The sequence below is a fragment of the Aythya fuligula genome, chromosome 1 (assembly GCF_009819795.1).
Source record: "Aythya fuligula isolate bAytFul2 chromosome 1, bAytFul2.pri, whole genome shotgun sequence".
In the NCBI taxonomy this organism is placed as follows: domain Eukaryota; kingdom Metazoa; phylum Chordata; class Aves; order Anseriformes; family Anatidae; genus Aythya; species Aythya fuligula.
In genome coordinates, this window is record NC_045559.1 from 64,465,368 (window position 1) to 64,479,455 (window position 14,088).

The window sequence follows — 14,088 nt, forward strand, 5'->3', positions numbered from 1 at the left end:
AGAAGGTGATAGGGAGCTGGCAGTATGGTTTTACAAGCGTAAATCATGCCTGACCAACCTGATTGCCTTCAGTGATGAGATTACTGGCTCAGAGGGGAATCAGCACTGTTTAATGTTTTTTTAATGATGTGGATGATGAGACTCTGTGTCCTCAAAAATTTCAAGGATGATAGCAAATGGTGGGGAGTGGTTACAGGGAATATATGCTGCTGGAGGGCAGGGCTTGCTTTATAGGGTGACCTTGACAGGCTGGAGAAATGGGCTGGCAGAAACCTCATGAAGTTCAATAAAGGTGAGTGCAAAGTTTTGCATCTGGGGTTGAGTAACCCCTGCATCTGTACATGCTGAGGACCAGCCGGTGAGAAGGCTGGTTTGAAAGGAGGGACTGAAGTGTGGTTGAGGACAAGTTGAACAAGTCAACAGTATCATGTTGGTATGAGGAAGGCCAAATGCTTACTGGGCTGTATTACCGTGAGCATGGCCAACAGGTCAAAAGAAGTGATTGTTTCCTTCTACCTTGTACTTTTGAGGCTGCACCTGGAAGACTTTTTGGGCTTCTGAGTAGAAGAAAGATGTTGGGATAGTGGAGTGAGTCCAGCTGGGAGCCCAGCCACGGTTGACCACGTGCTGGAGCATGTGACATATGAGATGAGGCAGAGAGAACTGGCTAAATTCAAGCCTTGTGGGACATCGTGCTGTGGTCTGTTGGCTATCTAATGGGAAGGTACAGAGGAGACAGCCAGACTCTTTTCATGTTGCTCAGTAATATGACAAGAGCCAACAGACACAAATTTCAAAATATTCCGAAAAAACAAATAAACCAAAAGCCTTAGTTCCTTTAGTCTGCAGTGTTTAAAAAAGAAAAAGTATGCCTGTTTAATCTGAATTTTCAGCTGGTGGTATTGTTGGTTATGCTGGATGTACTTGAATTCCTCAGCTAATCATACCAAATAAATACCAGCAGTAATGTTGTTAATAGCTTTTTCTTGTAACCGAATACTACATAGATATAGACCCTCACTTTACTTTTCAGTGTGTATTCTGTAACTTTACATTGATATTACTGGCAGAACATGGTGGCAATGTCATATAGAGATCTGAATAAACAGCTAAGAAATATTTTCCGTACTAACTCTTTGTAGCAATATATATAAAGAATATAAAAGCAAATATTTCTTCATTATTTCACATAACATATTTTAAAGGATGATAATATCATTAATTAGGATAAGGTGGTTTTTGTTATTCCTTTTAGCATTGCTTGCTGTCTGTTCTCCAGCAGTTTGCATAGAAGATCTTTTTAGATCATAGAAGATGCAAGTAATTGTTGTTTTTTACTCTTAGTTTAAGATATTCATTCTTCCCTTTCTCATATCTCTTGCGTTCAGCACGAATTTCACATTTAATGTGGAATATGCAAGTGCTCAAAAGGATGGGTCAAAGCACTCAGTAATTGATTGTTTGTTTCCTTTGCCTGCTTCCATGATTTTTATGGGTATACTTGGATCACATGAACAAATGACAGCTAAAATGTATCTGAAGGAGTCTGATTTGTATTATTTAATGCTTAAAGCTTCAAAAATTATTGTAACTTGGGCAAAAACCTTATAGTGTAAACAAAATCCTAATATTTAGAGGATTGTTTTAAAGTATTATTCTGTTGGTTAAAGTTTAATAGGATGAATAAATATGTGCTATGCCCAATTTATTCTAATTTTTCTCCTAAGTTATGTGATGCTTCTGATAGCAGTCTGTTTTGGTTACATTTCCCATGCTACATTTGAAGATTTGTTTTAGAAGCAAGGCCTTGCAACTTACTTTCAATTTGTCAGGAGTGCTTGATTTGGATACCAACACCTGAAATACATATTTCAGTAGACACATTATTGTTAATATCATTAAACATAGAGGATCCCTCAATGAATTGTCTTAGAACTGCTTAGAAAAGTCCTGTCCAAGGAACTGAGATGCGGCAGCACTTTCTCTCCTATGGTCCCTAGTGTAGTCATACTCTTCTCATGGGATATCGGCTGTGATTTATGTTCTGCAATGCAAAGTACAGCATTGCTCCATCCTTCACTACCCATGTCTTCTCCAGTGCAAAAAGCTCAAAGAAAGAACACCTTTCTCTTGTGCAGGAACAAAGCGGTTGGTGTTTGTCCAGTTATTTCTTTGTTATTCATAGCACTGGTAAAGATGCGGTTGATAACCTGAAGTTATTTCCAGGCGACTTTGGGTGATGGCAGACGCTATTAAAAACAAACAAATATATAAAAACAATAATTGTCATTACATTCCAGAAATTAATTCACATATTCACATATGTGTTAATTCACAATTCACATATGGAAGACGTACGAGGAACGGCTGAGGTCACTGGGCCTGTTCAGCCTGGAGAAGAGGAGGCTGAGGGGAGACCTCATCACAGTCTACAACTTCCTCGTAAGGGGGTGTCAAGAGGCAGGAGACCTTTTCTCCATTAACACTAGTGACAGGACCCGCGGGAACGGGGTTAAGCTGAGGCAGGGGAAATTTAGGCTTGACATCAGGAGGGGGTTCTTCACAGAGAGGGTGGTTGCACACTGGAACAGGCTCCCCAGGGAAGTGGTCACTGCACCGAGCCTGTCTGAATTTAAGAAGAGATTGGACTGTGCACTTAGGCACATGGTCTGAACTTTTGGGTAGACCTGTGCGGTGTCAAGAGTTGGACTTGATGATCCTTAAGGGTCCCTTCCAACTCAGGATATTCTATGATTCTATGATTCTATATTCAGGACCTAATAGTGTTTTACACAGTGCCTAGAACACCAGTTCACATTTTATAATTCTACTGCTTGCTTAACAAATTAGAAAACACTGTTACACTTTGGGTACCTCAGACTTTTATTGAATGCAATTTTTTTATTTGCTTCCTTTCCATGTCTCTGAAGAAACTGCAGATCCCCAAACTCAGAACCATTTCTGCTATCAAGCTGAAGTTTGTTTTCCTCAGAATAAACACCTGCTGAGGAAAAAAATAAAAATAAAAAGAATGGTCTCACTGAAAATTAGCTGCAGTTGAGATCCCGTCAGCATGGCAAATCAGCATGTTTGTCTTATTTCCTTTGAAGGATGTGAAATAGTTTCAGGAGTGCTTATGAACTGCTAATAGTTTTCAGTTACAGATATAATCTTCCCTATATGTATATATATATATTTCAATTGGACAAAAATACATCTCTTACTATTTTGAAAATATCAGCAGGGAAAATCTAGCCCTAATCCAAGAGATAGTGATTTTCTGATTAAAGTGCCACGTCTTTTTAATTTAATTAGGTTAAAAAGGAGTGTCCACTAATACATTTGTATTTATGCTTATTTATACCTACCTGCACATGCTGAAAGCTATCAACAACAAAAAAACACCAAAACCTTTTAAGGAATTGTAGTTGGTTTCTTGAATTGTCTAGAGGTGAAGGAGCATATTTTCTTCTGCATCTTAGAATAGTGGAGGATGCTTTTTGAATAACAGATAAAGAAATTCTTAATATTATTTTGAAGTAGAAAGATTATTGAATGCTTCTGTTGTCTTTCTGTATCCCATTTTGACCATAGCCTCGATAATTTTTTGTCAAATTTTCAACACTGGTTATAGTCTCAACCTGCACCATATAACTTCATATACAGAGACGCTTAATTTACAGAAAACACATGAGATTCCTATTAGGAATATTCCTTTTGACAGTAAAGGCTGTTCGTTGATCTTTCCTAAGATTATAAGTGTTTCCTGATTACTTGGAAAATTAATTCATTGAAGGAGTCATAAATGATTCATACCTGCTTGTAACTCAGTGACAGGCTGCATCAAGGCAATTGTCTTAGTAAAGTGATCAAATGCAATCAATTCAAATCTTCATTTTGTCTCATTTGTCTCAAGGTCATGGAATAAAAAATAGTTCACTGGAGTAATATAATTTTCTAGATAAAGAATTGATCTTCCTCAGCAGAAACTCTAAACTAGAGATAACTTAATTAACAAATGTCATGATCATTAAGGATATCAGTGACGATATGCTTTGGAATCTGGAGCATGGCATGTCTTGTAACTGTGGACTCACTTCAGCAGATTTTTTTCTGTGCTCATGCAGATAATGTCCAAAGGAATGTATTTATTCAAAATGCTCATGGACGTACTTGTTCTGCAGAAGATCCACTTATGAAGTGGTGGAAGTCCTGAAATGCACAGCCAGTAACATTGCGCGCACACATTACCAAGACGAGAAACCTCTGATGAAAAGATGCTCTCAAGTGTTGCTTGCAACACAGGTTCTGTACTCACTAAGTTCTCCAAAAACTTCATGGCATTCACTTGGCTTGTGAAGTTCTCCTATCTGAACTCCAGAGACCTAGAGCTACAGACTGAGAAGACAGTATTACAGCTATATTAGAGGAACAAGAACTAAGCCATATGTACTATTTAGATAGGCAATTGAGCCCTGTATGTGGTGTATCTGTTACAAATAATGCTGCTGTTCCCCATTTTCTAAGCAATCAAAAGTCTGTAACAAATGATCTCTGTGGGCACTCTTCATATTAACCTGATGTGAGCTGTCAAAGCCAGTGCTACAGAATGTATTTCATATGAGGAGTTACCTCTTAATAATAAATCTCTTTGTTAAGCACCAGAAGGAAATATGCCAAACATGCAGTCCTGAGAGATTGTAGTCTGCATTGCATACCAGCAATCAGTCTCACCCACTGGATACCAAAATAGAGCTATATATTCCCCATCTCAAATTCTGATGTTAATGAAGACCCTGTAGCAAAATACAATTTGATGGCCATGATGCCATTGCTTTGCAATCAACCGTATCATTTTTGCATACTTTTCCCAGTATGGTCTCTGAGCATGGCTGAGTTTGATCTTGTCAGAAGCGTCAGATTTGGTACTGCTTCTTTGTAGCCAGCAGGATAAACACCTATCCATTTACATCTATAGTGAGAGTCTGTTTGGAAGATTCTTCTTGAAAACAATTTTGTCTTTAAGGAGAACAGATGAAGAATGTTATCTTTATTTGGGCATCCCAGTACAGTAAAAATCAGCAGGCTTTTAGCCCTGAAGCAAACCATTTTGTATTTTTTTCAGAATGGTCCTGCTAGCATCTCTGTTCTCACATCATTTCCATGGAGCTATTATTAACTTTTTTCTTCCCTACACAGTCAAGATTCTGAATGTTCTCATGCTTATTTTTCTTTGATATCAGAAATCCTTTTCCACTGAATTGGTACATTCCTTTTGCTTTATTTTTTTGTCCTTAACAACTGCTTGTTTTAATATCTTTCATTGTAAACTGTGTTTTCAATAGCTGTCAGCTTTAAACTATAAGACGTATTTTGATTCTTTAATGTGACCTATTTCAAAATAACAGCATAATATACAACCCTTATCCCACATTTATGAAAGCTTTTAGAAGAGGACTTTTCTTTATTGATAGCTTGTTCAATATATGCAGTAAAATAAACATAAGCTACTCTAGCCTAGTTTTTTAATGCTTTGCTTTTAGAATTTTATTCCCCCTACATTATATTTAATTCTTGTTTTTGTTTCAATGACTGATTTTTACATTCCATTTTTTTATTTTTATTGTATGTATCAGGTATTATTCTAGCAGGAATGAAAAGATTGCATGCTCTTATGAAAGAAAACAACTGCTCTGTTTTGATTTGTTTTCTTTTCTGGCTAGTGGGACTGCAGTTAAAAGAGATGTGTGTGATCTTAGATCACAAAAATACCCTCTGAAACCTCAATAAAATGCCATTCATAAGGAAGATTTTATTGCTGTTTAGAAAATACTTTTTTTCCGCCAAATCGTGCAGGTCTCTTGAGCAGAGAGTGACTGGCTGTGTGTGATCTGTTCACAGGGTGGTTGGCTCATGATTTGGAGTTGAAGGTAAAAAGAACAGCACTTTTGGGAGTTCTTCCTACACTGCTAGGGCCAAATTCAACTAACTCAGCATGTAGCAGGGAGAAGGAATCCACACTGAGGCCTCATCAACCATTTTGCAAATGTCATTTTTGGCTTTGCATCTGTTTGCTCAATTAACAAAAGCAGAAGAAAAAATACAACAAAACAAACTTATTTGTTGAACTACTGAATACTGTTATTAAGGTCATAACAGGTCATAAGGTCTTAAAGCATTAGTATTTTTCTTAACAAAGGTGTACCCCTATCATTATTTTATGGCTCTGTTTTAGGGTTTACTCTGAGTTTGTACTTTTAAAGCTCTTAACTTCAATAAAAATTAAAGCATGCAAGGTTTAAGGTTAAGGGTAATTATAGAACTTGATGTTGAATTAATTTGACATTTAATCTCTGAAACCTAATTTCAAATTTATCATCAGTTATGAAATTATGGTATGTATTTATTATACATACCATATCACAAAACTTACTTCCTACTAAGTAGATTTTGAGAGTTTAAATAGTTGGGAAGCTGCACTTTAGTTTTAAAAGAGTGGTGTGATTACGTGTTGCAGATTATATCTACAACAATAATAGATGATAGAGATGAATGAAAACACGCAGTGCAATAGATGCTTAGCTGAAGCTTTTTGATTCAGTCTTCTCTTTAGCATGTTGTATCTGTCCCTGTCTAAAAGTGAACATTTGTTTTTTTTAATTCATTATGGACTTGTTGAACTAAAATGAAGGATCTCCTGTTAATCTCTGCTGTTTATCCCTCGATTATAGCCAGTTCATTAAAGCACATTTTTCTTTTCTTCCAATTGTTTTGAGAATACTAAGACAACACTTCACTGTTTGTATGTAATTGGGCTGCTACCTCCTGACTGGAGAATAGCCTGCTTTATTCTATGTTTTCGTTCAGTCAAGAGATTGAAAGGAAAAAATCTATTTTCTCTGAAATAGAATAGCTTGATAGTACTTAGAGTATGCAGTGGAGACACATGTGCTTCTCATCTTTAGTAAAATCTCTCTATTTGTTCTTGTATTTATTACATACCTTTCTTTAAATTCACTGGCTGTTTATGCTGCATCATTTCATGAGGAAAATTATTTCCATGTTTCTATAAATGTGTGTTCCCTAGAGATCACTGAGAAATAACATTTCACAGTGGAAGCACCTGTAACATTCAGATTTAGTGTGTGTAGTTTTGATTACATTTTTTAGTTTTCTGCTAGAATGAGTCAGAGAGCTTAGAACAACAAGATGAAAAGCAAACTTTAATACATAATATATATTGTATTATTTTATTAATATGTTTTATGTATTAATGCATATTGTAATTATGCATTGTATGGAGAAATACAGAAGGTTGGTTGTGTTTGACGGTTGATGCGTTTACCTCAGTGAAGCTTGGACCTGAGTTTGAAGGCCTTTCGTTACTCAGAGAAATAATGTTCCAAGGTAGCATGTTGGTGCTGTTATCTCTGCTGCAGGCTGATAGAGTGATCTGGTTAGGACTTGCTTACGTCTTCCCATGAAACATACCATATACCACTAATAACTTGTGCTATCTCACTTTTTAGAATGTGTTATCTATAAGCTTTATGTATTGATTGTGTGTCAGGTAGTGGGTTTCTGTTAGAGGTGGTTTTAAACAATATAAGGGTTTTAGACTGTGTTTCTGATTATACAGAGTTTCTCCAACTTTTGCCCAATCTATATGCCATGTTCTTCGCTTTCCCTATCTTCCCATCAGCTGTTTCTGGGAAAAAAAAAAAAAATTGCTCTTTTTTTTTTTTTTATTTTTTATTTTTTTTTAAAAGCTAGAGACAGAGGTGAGATGACTAGCTTGCTGAGCACCAGAAAGCATCCATTGATACCATGTATATGATTCATAACTTTGAGGAAGGAAGACAACCTGTGTAGAGTTGAGATCTTCATCTAGTATTTGACTTCCCTACCTATTGTTTCAGACACTGTTAGGCCCCTGTTCTGAAAATTTGGGGTAAGATGGTTTCCCATAGCCTTCCTGGTGTTCTTGCCCCCTCCAGTGCTGATCTGAACACTCACTTTGTTTTAAAAACCCAAATTTCCTAGCTTCAGGAAATGAAGTCCACCCTCTCCATCTCTTAAAGCCACCATGGGACTTCTTGACTCACATACAGCAGACCAGTTAAATTCACAGGGTCTGTTAATATTTTCATTGGCATGTGTTAGCTTGTCATATAAATGTCACAGAACAGCAAGAAACAGTGCAACAAAATGATGAGAGGTTGTTGAAGGAGACTCACAAGCAGAAGAAGTCATTGCATGCTGGAGTTAGCCCAGCTCTGAATCTGAACAAAAGCAGCTCATTGAAAGTATGTTGACTGGACTTTTATCTCAGACACGAAGTGGAATAGAGTTAATAACATTAGACCAAGCTGTCTGAAAACTGTAATGAAATTATTGTTTCCTTTACTTTGTAAGTTAATGCACCTCTTTTTTAACAGTAGTAGAACTACTTTAGAAGCTGGGATTGTTGATACTGCCCTACAAAGCAAAGGACCAGCCACAGATAATGCTTAGGCTCTAAAGAAAAAGTCCAGATGTACTAGCTTTCATATAGATCTTCAGCAGTATGTTACTTCCCTGATCCTAATTTTTCAATAGGTAAGATAGGGAGCTTTGTTTGAGCTTTGGCAGCTTTGCTTTGACTGTCAATCAGACATGCAGCTGTGGTGATGAGACTGTGTGATGCGGTCAGTCCTGTTTCCTACATCGCTTATTTAGCTTTCATTCATCATTTTCCTTTTCTTGAGGTTAAGCAATTAACCTTTCCAAATGCTGCCATTCTTCTCTGTGGTTAGGTGATCAACTACTTGTAAGGTAAAGTGAGTTTTAAGCAACTAAAAGCTAAAGCAACACCTTTGAAAATATTTTTTCTTCTATTCCGTGTTAAGTGGCATTTTTAGGAATAGTTCATCCTTTCCTTCTATTATACTTTCCAAAACGTAAACATTTTTATTTGTGCACCAAGACTATACACACAAAAAAATCAAATAAAAAATCCCACACCTCAGCTATATCACTGTGCTTATGATCTTCATTCATTGCATACAGGCATTTTACATTTTTTGTAATGTTGATTACATATATATATATATTGCACCGTTTTGATTATGTTGGGAAGCAGTGTGCTTTAAAGCCAGTGAAGTTCCTCTGTCCATCAGGATTAGTAGCTGCAGCAACTGTGGACTGTCCTGTGGGTGGTGGTAATGCTACATCAATGAAGGCTCTAGCTAAACACAGTATTTCTGACATGGCTGACTGACAGTATGTCTACTTTTTAATGTAGAAATATTTTCCAAGAACCTAAGCAAGATGAATAAAACGGGCAATATCTTTAGGTGTGCATGAAATCAGTGCATTTTTTCTTAATACTTGCATTCATTATTCAAAATACAGTATGTATGTGCATTTTATTTTGAAGATAAGCTCCTGTAGTGGTTTTAATGCATTGTAAATGTATACTTACACTTGGATTAGTACAAAAGCAGTTGCGGTTTAGGTATATAACTGAAGAACAACATTAAAACTTAATTAGAAAATTCAAAATTAGCTTCTGCATACTTTCAGTTAAGATTTTGTCACCTTCTGTTTCACAAGAAGAACATCTGAAATTACCTCAGAAAAGACAGCCAGATGAGGATAACAACTTACAGTACATTAACATGTAGCATGAAAAATCCATATGAGGAAAGAATTAACAGCTATATATGCTGGTGTGCATAACAGTAAAAGATGATGAGATTAGTATTAAAATGCAAAAATATTCAATTTAGCATGGAATAAATTCATTTCATTAAAACCTTAATAAATAATAGGGCCTGTAAAGCAATTAATCTTACCGGAATTGAATCTTAAAGGAATGAAAATATGCCAAAGCACTTGCAGGTAGTAAAGTGAATTAGATCAGTCTTCTTTCCACTTTTCAGGAATACTTGATTCTCCGTTGGTTTTCCATTGCTTAAATTATTCTCCCCATATAAAAAGTCTTTGAAAATGTGGAATCTTCTCATTTGAAAATTTTTATGTTTTATTTTGAGTATTTTAATTCACTTCCCATGGTGTTTAGGATAAAAGCAATTCCTCATTGCTAGAAATTCAAAAATTTCATAAAGGAAAAGCATGGATTTCTGTTTGTTTGTGATACAGCTTTATCCTTCACTTAAGAAAATTAAATAGAAATAAATAGTTATTTTCATTGTCGAGTTTCAGAAATTTTATTTTATTTTATTTTATTTTATTTTATTTTATTTTATTTTATTTTATTTTATTTTATTTTATTTTATTATTTTTTTTCCAGCAGGACTATCACAAATTAGGCACCTAGAATTAAAAGTTGTAAAATTATTAATTCTGAAAATCTTGGCCCAGCTTTAGTTGAAAGACTGCGGGTTGTGGTTGTTTTTGTGGTTTTTTTTTTGGTTGTTGTTTTTGTTTGTTTGTTTTTTTATATTAGAAGCCTGATTTTGATTCTACTTTGTTTTCTCCAATAGATCCATTCTACCAGTACTTGGCAAGACATATTGCAAAATGGAGAAAGATTCTAAGCACTGGAAAAGATTTTTTTCTTTTGAGTGCAGAATATTTTTTAGGAGCCATACCTCAAAAAATGTTGTTATCCAAAATTTTGGTCTAGCAATGCCACGACTACTCAGCAGTGAGATAAAGCTGTGGATACGTGTATCATTTGAAAGGTTCATTCTCCAACTTTTTGTTGCTTTTTGAAAAAGGAACAGAGTGATGGTTGTATCCTGAATATAAATTCAAGTTTCCAAAGAATATGGCAATTACCAACATTACTATGAGTATTATAAGCACTAGGTAATTTCAAGACTACATCTTTCAAACTGCTTTAGGAAAGCTTGAATTTGTCTCAGAATATCTACCTAATTGTTAGGAAGACATTGTTAGGAAGACATTTGGTTCAGACATGAGGAGGTATACATAATAGCACAGATCCTTATAATTACTCCTTTCTTTGAAGTGCATATTTTGTTTGAAGACATTTTTGGACTGTGCAGGAGATGATCTTCCCTATACGTGTTTTGATCAGGGTTATAGCTTTATTAATATTGTTTTCTCTTATCTAACCAGTAGATTACAGTAACAAATATGATATTTGCAGCAGATGAATCGCGTTTTGCAAGTATATCAAAAATACTCATTTCCCTTACTTTTAATTTAGGTGTTGAATAAGAATCCTTATGTGGAGCTGAATGTGTCAGGCTTGCATATTTTCATTTTCTGTGTTAACTTAGCTGTACTTTCTCTGTTTATTTTATAGGACAGCTAGAGCCATGTATTGTACAAGCTGAGCTGGTGCCAACATAATATTTCCAATAAGTTGTTTAATCACTGAGCAAGTCTGCTTTCAAACTGGGCAGTGTGCCCATTACCAGTGTGTAACACTGGGTTAGAGCAACTTAACAATTATACTAGTAGTGTTTAAAAAGCATTCTGACTCGAATCAGCTGTAACTGTTGGAAAAGGTAGTTAAGTATGCCAATAATTTTTTAACATCATCAGAAAAGGAGTTTCCTTTTTTCTTGGTCTCTGGAGGATGTCAGCACTTTTTCTCACTAATAGAAGTTTTTTTAGCACCAAGGAAAATTTGCTATCTTTGCAATTTTTCCAGCTCCGGTTGCCCTACATTGCAAAAAGCAGAGCTCAGTGTTGAAACTACATTTCTGCGAGAATTTAAAGCACTGACTAGCCATATGCCACATAATTTGAATATATATATATATATATATATAGTGAAGATATGTTCTCGATGATACTGTTGTTACGAGTTCTGGAGAAAATATTAAAGCAAAGTTGTTTGTGATCTGTTCTAAAAGTATTCTGAAATACAGAAGAAACATTCTTCCTTCTCTGTGTGGATAACATACCAGATAGGAAGCTAGTATATCATTCTGCTTTCTAAACAGTAAATTAAAGAGTTGTCTCTACTACTTGTATGATGTTTTGGGGAAATCTTGCAACCAAAGAATCTGTCTTTTATTCCAAAATCCGAACTCCAGGTATAATTATGGAGAAAAGGGCTGAGGAAGCAAAGCTAGCCTGTTTTGTTTTGATTGGACTAAAAGTTTAAACTTAAGTTCCCTGTGGTCAGGAGGCTGAGATTAAAGGGTCTGTAATTAGATTCAATACTCCATGTGTCTTAATGCCCAGAAAGGCCAAACCCTGTCTGCAGGCAATGGTAGTTGCCAGGATCATCAAAAATAATTCATAGATGCAAGTGAAAAGGAAATTATCATGCCTTCTGAAATAGTTTGCTCTTACTTGCTCTTTCTTGGTCCTTTTTTTTAAAAAAAAAAAAAATAATAAAATTCCTCAAAATATTTAGTAAACAAGTAGAACTTGAGCTTGAAAAGAAATAAATAGCTTTAGTTCTGGAAACAAACTGCCTAGGTCTTGTAGGCTTTAAACTCTTCTATGTTTAAATCATGTTGCAGTAGTTTTTCCTTTCAATCCTCCTATTATCCTTACATTAGATACAGTGGTAGCCAAAGCAAAACACACTATTAGATGTGTGCATTTTTTTTATATGCACATGTGTATGAACAGAGAAAATATTTCTGTGTAACCCATACCACATAGTCATAAGAGGACAAATGTGTCTTTTGATTAATAGGTTATATACTATATAATCATTTTAAGGTTCTTGTTGCAAAATTTCCACATTTAAGTTAATACTAGTGAGTAAATTCAAGTGTTCTTTAGGTTGACTTAACAGTTGAGGTTAACACTTGAGGATAAACTTGGTTTTTACAATGCGTGCAAACAAAGTCACCACATTTGAGGGTACCACTTCTCATCAGTACAACTCACAAGCACCAGGCCTGACTGGAAGCATACGCTGGACTGCATTCTGAGTATTCTTCTCTTTTACAGGCAAGTTAAAGATCAAAATAAGAAGGTAGCAAATCTGAAGCACAAAGAGCAAGTAGAGAAGAAGAAGAGTGCACAGATGCTGGAGGAGGCCAGGAGACGGGAGGATAATCTTAACGACAGCTCCCAACAGCTTCAGGTAACATAAGAATTGAATAAAAGTAGTATGGACAATCAGCCATAGCTACATCACTCCCAGATCTATTTTCGTAGCTGTTACAAACAAGTTTGTTATTCATTATTTAAAAGGACACATCTATCCCAGAGCACTTCAAAGAAAGAAGCCTCCCCATTTTCTTCATAGCTTATTCCATCTTCAGAAAAAGAAGAAAGGTTTCTGCCAACTTGGTTATGAAGTGTATCATTGAAATAGTTTGATCATTTTGACATTGAGTTTGGTGTGATGTTTCTTCCTTCACTGCTCTTCTAATAGCATTTTTCTTTAGCTATTTTGTGTGTTTTCCAAGCTGATATTGCCTTATATTGGTGCCTCTTCTTCAGCAAATGAAAGATAACCAAGTAAGTATTTTTATAGTAAATTGAAATTGTTGTGGGGTAATTGAAGGACCTTGTTTTCTGTGTTTACTCAGCCTTGCTTGACAATGAAACCCTACTCCATGAATTCACAGTATGCTTACTAGACAGTTTGCATTATTTTTGAAATCATAACATGCTCCTGCCACTCAGAACTAACTGGTTATCTCAAATATATCTAGGCATACGAAAGTCACCACCATGAAACCAAGTGAAATATTTTTCAGTCTCCTCTATGTTGATGTCAGCTCTAGATGGTTTATCAAGCAGTTAAGTTTTCAAGTGTTCTCATAGAAATGTTAAACTATTGCCATGAAATAAAACGAAGATCCCACGATGCCAAGAGATAATAAATATTTCGCCTGTGATTTCTCGAATTTACAAAAATAACTTTCCTATTGGTAAGTGAAAATAAACATGGAAATCATAATCTACCTTTAAGACCTTTAAAATTGTTTTCTAAATCCTTAGAGAGCAAGCCTTCTCATAGGTGTTTTCTTTGTTATCCTAGATTAAATCCTGGTTCTTGTTACCAGCTATGTTTCTTACTACATCTACGCTAAGGACGTAGAATAAATCCTAAGAGCTCACTAGCTGAGGCAAATCCCCTCCTTAATTTAAACAGATACTTCTTTACTCTGTTCTGTGGAATTCCGGTGGGGTGGT

General features: G+C 35.5%; 1 protein-coding gene across 13 annotated transcripts in view; it reads left to right on the forward strand.

Annotated features, from left to right (window-relative positions):
- Positions 1-14,088, forward strand: part of ERC1 (ELKS/RAB6-interacting/CAST family member 1) — a 296,379-nt gene that overhangs the window by 147,973 nt on the left and 134,318 nt on the right. For all 13 annotated transcript variants that reach the window (XM_032208161.1, XM_032208143.1, XM_032208195.1 and 10 more), the window contains one exon: positions 12,892-13,027. In XM_032208161.1, the coding sequence (XP_032064052.1) occupies positions 12,892-13,027 (136 nt within the window). The remainder of the gene's footprint in view (positions 1-12,891; positions 13,028-14,088) is intronic.